Source organism: Penaeus monodon, chromosome 12 (genome assembly GCF_015228065.2).
Source record: "Penaeus monodon isolate SGIC_2016 chromosome 12, NSTDA_Pmon_1, whole genome shotgun sequence".
NCBI classification, from domain to species: domain Eukaryota; kingdom Metazoa; phylum Arthropoda; class Malacostraca; order Decapoda; family Penaeidae; genus Penaeus; species Penaeus monodon.
In genome coordinates, this window is record NC_051397.1 from 17,081,732 (window position 1) to 17,088,083 (window position 6,352).

The 6,352-nt window shown below is 34.4% G+C and overlaps 1 protein-coding gene across 1 annotated transcript; it reads left to right on the forward strand.

Annotated features, from left to right (window-relative positions):
* Positions 1-1,936: 1,936 nt before the first annotated feature.
* On the forward strand, positions 1,937-5,982 carry LOC119579349 (GTPase Era, mitochondrial-like; the record flags this gene model as incomplete). The annotated part of the gene is given in 6 exon segments (XM_037927111.1): positions 1,937-2,118; positions 2,754-2,878; positions 3,074-3,248; positions 4,619-5,062; positions 5,252-5,381; positions 5,605-5,982. Coding segments are annotated over 6 exon segments (1,244 nt in total), but the record flags the coding sequence as incomplete, so codon positions are not given.
* Between the last annotated feature and the right edge of the window lie 370 nt (positions 5,983-6,352).

Consider the following 6,352-nt stretch of genomic DNA (forward strand, 5'->3'; position numbering starts at 1 on the left):
TTAGGTTTTCCTATATTTAGTTCTAGGTCTCTGCATCATATTCGTAAAAATATTCAGAATCTTCATAGATCCGGTCGCTTCATATATTCTCCGTTCCTCTGCCTTTGCATAATTGCAGCGAAATTTAGCGGCTGATTACGCGTTTAAAATCCGGAGAGATTTTCCCGCCAAAAGTTTAGTACAATTTCGAGTAATTTATTGAGAATAAATCATACCAGGTTATTAAAATAGTAAAATTAATTTTAAAACAGTGAAGGCAAATGAAAAAAAAATATAAAACCTGCAGAACACAGTAATGAAAAAGAAATATTTTTTTTTACATAATTCAACGGACGCTGAGCCGGCCGTGCGAAGAGTTGCCAAACACCGCTATACAACAATGCAGCCAATTTCCAAACTCATTAGGTGATTCATAAAGAATAAAATACCCGAAAAATACAGATATATGTTGAATGTTTTACACTTGAATTCTGATATAAATAAAATGATAATGATGTGCAAATAGACATTAAGTTCTGAATATGGGAAATATGACTGATTAATAGGCAGAATATGTTGTGTCACATACGCTGTGACAGCAGCACGAGGTCTACGGAAGCCTCCGCCACAGACGCTGCGATACCCACAGCGAAAGGGTTAAGCTTCGGCATGCAGAACCAAGATCATCAACTCACAATTCCACCATACCTCAGCAAAGCAGTAGCAACAATGGGGAGCCTCTACAGCTCCTCTGTAAAACTCTACTTCACCCCAGGACCCAGCCATAACAGTGTGCACTAACACTCACTCAATCACTCCCTAAAGAGATCACGAAGACCAGTCATGTAGCAGATACCACCATTCTACCACAATAGTGAACCAGGAATGAAACATTTGGCTTATGTCTCACTCACTTCAGCCATGACCTGCAACCTGCATATCTCAGTTCCTCATACTTCCCAGGTTAGGTCATACCAGGTCCAACAGCCTTGTCCTCACGCTCTCACCAGATGCACTTCTCACGACTCATTGCCAGGACCTGACTATTTGACACTGGGCACCTTGTGGCTCTCTGATTGAACAGCAGGCTCCTGTCATTCCTGGTTTGCTGCCACAGCTCCTGAGTTCTTAAACTTTGGGATCCAGACCTGAGATCATCAATGGATCATCCTCCAAAGCACCTCAACCAAGCAGCAGTCCATTACCGACTGGGGAGTCTCAATTGCCCCTCAGACAACTTCACTTCACCTACAGCACCCAGCCATAACAGTGGGCACTCACACTCACTCAATCACTCCATAAAGAGATATAGACCAATCGTGTAGTAGATACAATTCATCTACTACACTAGCAGTACTTATCTCACCTGTTTACCTTTTCCCTTCATTTTTGGGAATATTTTCTGATATCTTGTATTGTTGTTAAAAATGTCAAAAACATCATGGTAATTATAATGATGAAAACAGCATCGATATTGAATAGCATTGGTTAAAAAAAAAAATCCCCTAAAACTCAAGGAAAGGTGAATCAGTTGAGGTCACAAAGTCTACTAATTGACTCCTTAGTGGCTAAGCACTTGTGGAGCCATCTATGTGCAGAGACATTTCACAAAACAATACTACATTTAACTCAACATTTTCCTGGGAACATGGAGTTAATAATCTTTATGGCTCCCATGTAAGATAACAAAAAAAAACAGCTTATTGGGAAATTACGGACATAACCTGGTTGTCATAATGTATATAAGATTGTCATAACTGACACATATTTAATAAAGATATGTATATAAGAAAGATACATGCATTTTGATTTTGAGAAATATATTAGGGGAAATGGAAGTTACTGTGGATAAATCTCTCAGGAACCCAATGATTTATGAGAGAAACATTTCTATACAGTTTATGGTATTACCCCTTTACAGATTCACTTACAAATATTGATAAGAAATTAATTCTAGGAAGTGAAAATGTGTTGGATGCAATGTACAAGAGAGGCATTCCTCGCACTCTGGATGAGATGAGCTTAATGCTGGGAGAAAGAGTGGATTCGCCTCCCAATTCACGTCTTCTGAAGATAGCTATCGTGGGTATGCCCAACTGCGGCAAAAGCACTCTTATCAATAGTCTTGTTGGCAGGAAAGTGAGTGAAAGCAGTGTTTGTTGTCTCTGTGTATATGGTCAATTGGCTTGAATGACATATCAATATTTTCTGCTTCTGTACTGATATATATCATTGTACTTAGTATACCATACTTACCTGCCCATCCTGATTTCACCTTTGATTTATCATGTCTACCTTTCATCTGATTTGATTTGATTTCATTTTGCTGTACTGGTATTTTTTTTACTTTGCACTCTTCTTGCTTTATTCTTTTCATGTATAATGTTGTGTTTGCACACACTTATGAAATCACAATTATGTCATGTACTGACCTGAAATGTATAAATTATTGCTCTAATAAGTCTTTTGAGGTAATCCCATTTTTTGCCAACTTTGTCATGTTGTGTCTTCCTGTAGGCTTCTATATCAGGGTAATTATATGCCTTCTTGTAAGGTGCTGCTTCTTTAATTAAGATCTTGTATGGGAGGTTAGTAATCTACATACTTGCCATTAAGGGTCAAGCATACATAGAAAACGCATTGTGGGGGGTAACTTAAATATATTGTTAGTAATACTCTAATACAAGTTCTACTACTAAATAGGAACTATATAAAAGATTCATATACATAACATATATAATGTATGTTGCTAAAATCTCACATTATTATTTCAGGTGTGCAGTGTTTCATCTAAAGTTCACACAACTGAAGTCAGTGCCCAGGCTGTGCACAATGTAGAGTCAACCCAGATGGTGTTCTTGGACACTCCTGGCTTAGTCACCCCACAGGAAGTCAGCAAGTGAGGGACTTTCATTTCTTTTCTTTCACTTAATAAAGCACAAACTTAAATATTCAGATATATATATATATATATATATATATATATATATATATATATATTATAGTAATATATAATTATATATATATAATATATATATATATATATATATATATAAATTGATTTTGTATTTGTGGTTCTCCCTTGTTTTAACAGGCACAGTCTGAATCGCTCTTTATTAAGAGAGGCAGAAATATCACTTCATGAAGCTGATGTGATGGCAGTGATCCATGATGTGTCCAACAAATATACCTGCAATAGTTTACATCCCAGAGTATTGCGGCTTTTAGCCCTATATCCCACAACACCAAGTATTTTAATCTTAAACAAGGTAATTTGTTTATTAAAGCTTAATTTTAGAGTCTTTCATTTAATTTAATAGTATGAATTGTTACCTGTTTGTTATTTGTTACTTTGTTAAAAAATATCATATTCATATAATGGATATGTATAAACCAATTAAACATTACCTTATGTCATCACAGTCTGTCACAGAACCCACCTCTGACATAACAAATCCTTTCACATTATGGCAAACCCATCACTCATCCTATAACATCAAGCATGGCTGAGCTTGCTCACACTAAACAGTTGTTTGCTTCTTTGGCCCCAACTGTGGTCATTGAGGAGAAACATTACAATAAAAGTAGACTTAAAGCCTCTTTTAAACATCATTTCTTAAACCTTTTGTAATGCAGCTAAGGTCACAGAGAGCAGGTAAAATGTATGTCTCCCACACCACTAATTTTTTCACTTGAGTGACTGACTGTACATGAAGCCTGGAGCATGGCTTGGTGTGGTGCAGAGAAATTGTGTTGCGAATGGTTTAATTGTAACTTCTATACATTCATAAGCTTAGCTTATATTATAGTAGTGAATAGAAACCTATACTGTTTTAATCCATCCTAGAGCTTACCTCAACATCATATCATACCACCTTGATTTAACCACTTAATGCTTTGTCTTAATTTAATCCTCATTGCTTGAATTATCATCAACTTCTTAATCCAGGCTTACTACCCCTATCTCACATCTCTAGAAATTACTTTTTTCCCAAACTAGTGGTTACCTAACCTTTCTACACTCATGACCCCTTTCTCAAAGCTCTGATACATCCCAATATCATTTTTAGACCTGGAGTGAGAGAAAAAATATTCAACAGTCTGTACAAGCTGTATATGCCTAATTGTAATACATTATGTCTTGAAGACATGACTTTGCAGTATATTCTTAATATGGACATAAATGAAAGTTAGTTGTAGATCTATTGGTCTGCAATATCATATCCCTAAGGCTTTGAACTCCAATACTAACCCTCTGCAACAACCAGTTGGGAACCACTGTCCTAAACAAACCATTAAATCTCATCTTTTGCTATTTCTTGTAGTACTGTATCACTGTACTTTACCCTGTGTACTATAATTATTTCAATTTGCTCTTAAGTTTATTCTTAATCCTATATTTGACCTTCCCTCGATTTCATTTTCCAATTTAGCCATATATAGAATTAATACATCTGCTGTAATATTGATATTTCTCTGTTTGAAGGAAAACTTGCCCAACTTTACCAACCTATTATCTAGTTATTATCTATTATTGTGGCCCTTTTTTTATGATCTAAGATTTTTTCTTTGGTGGGTCTAATTACAAGGTTAATGAAAATGCATAAATTACATTTGAAGCTTGTTTTTATCTTTTCAGGTTGATCTAGTCAAGCATAAACAGCGCTTGCTAGATATAACTCGAATTATTACAGAAGGCATTGTAGGTGGCAACAGGTCACATGTAGAGAAGAAGAAAGATGTTCCACTCAGTAAGGAGAAACTTTTGAGAAAAGCCAAGAAAACACTGCAGACTAGAGAAACAAACACAAAGGACAAACTTATAAAAAAAAATGAAAATATTTTGATAACTGGTCAGATTGGTCTGCCAAGAGATATCAGTCAGATAAGCAAGCAGGATGTCCTGGAAGGAAAAGTTAGATTGACAGAACAGGAAATTAATGCCTTTATTGAGGGCCAGACTGGGTGGCCCTTGTTCCAGGAAGTCTTCATGATATCTGCCCTTTCTAGCCTGGGGGTGGATGACTTGAAGGATTTCTTCTATTACAAGGCCTATGAATCTCCATGGATCTTCAGTTCTCAGGGAAGTAATGGTTGTGCCATCTTTTTGTACCACAGTGTAAAATTATGAGTATTACCTAATAGGAATTTTGCCTTTCGAGAATTATACACTGAATGTTTTGTTCCTTTTATATCTCAATAGTAGAAAAAATATAGTAGGTCAACACCATGTAAAAAACAAATGTAATGAATTCTTTGAAACTCCCAACAGATGTTGACAGACCAAAACCCCCAAGATATTGCTTTGATGACAGTAAGAGAAAAGTTCCTAGATGCTTTCAAGAATGAAATCCCATATAACCTCAAATTCACTATAGAGCACTGGGACCTCTCAGAAGAAGGTATGTTGTCAAAGGAAAGTTTTAAAATGAAATGAGTTTTAGGCTTCTTTCTCATCTCTCCTGTCTTTCCTGTTGCCTCTAGTGTTCCATTATTTTTTATACGCTATGTACCCTCCCCCTTTACACATTGTGAATGTTATCCATTACAAGTCAAACACTATTATTGCATTATACATTAGCTTTTTATTGTATGCCAAATTATGTTATTCTTATCTGCCATCAGAGATCCTGTACATCACAGTTCAAATTGGGTGCAAGAGGCAAGGTCTTGCCCGGCTCATCATAGGCAGTGGTGGCAAGAGCGTTATCCCCATTGCACAAGATGCAGAGCAGGACTTGCGCAATACTTTCTGCAATGAGGTGAAACTGAGACTGAATGTTGTGTATGATCCTACGCTCAAAAGAAAATAGTCAAAATATCCTAGTTTGACATTTTAAGTTTCTCTCTCTCTCTCTCTCTCTCTCTCTCTCTCTCTCTCTCTCTCTCTCTCTCTCTCTCTCTCTCTCTCTCTCTCTCTCTCTCTCTCTCTCTCTCTCTCTGATATTTGTATTTTATTTTCTGCTTGTTTGTAGTATCGTTTTGAATTTTTTAAGGTCTGTTTGTTATTCAGAATATTGTATATAATTGAGTATATATATATATATGATATAATATATATATATATATATATTATATATATATATATATATATATATATATATATATATATATATAATATATATAATATATTATATATTATATATATAATATATATATATATGTAATATATATATATAATATTATATATAATATATAATTATTAATATATATATATATATATATATATATATATATATATATATATTATATTATATATATTATATATATTATATATATATATATTATATATTATATATTATATATATATATATATATATATATATATATATATATACACACATCTACTGTTAGGATTTAGATTTATATGTTT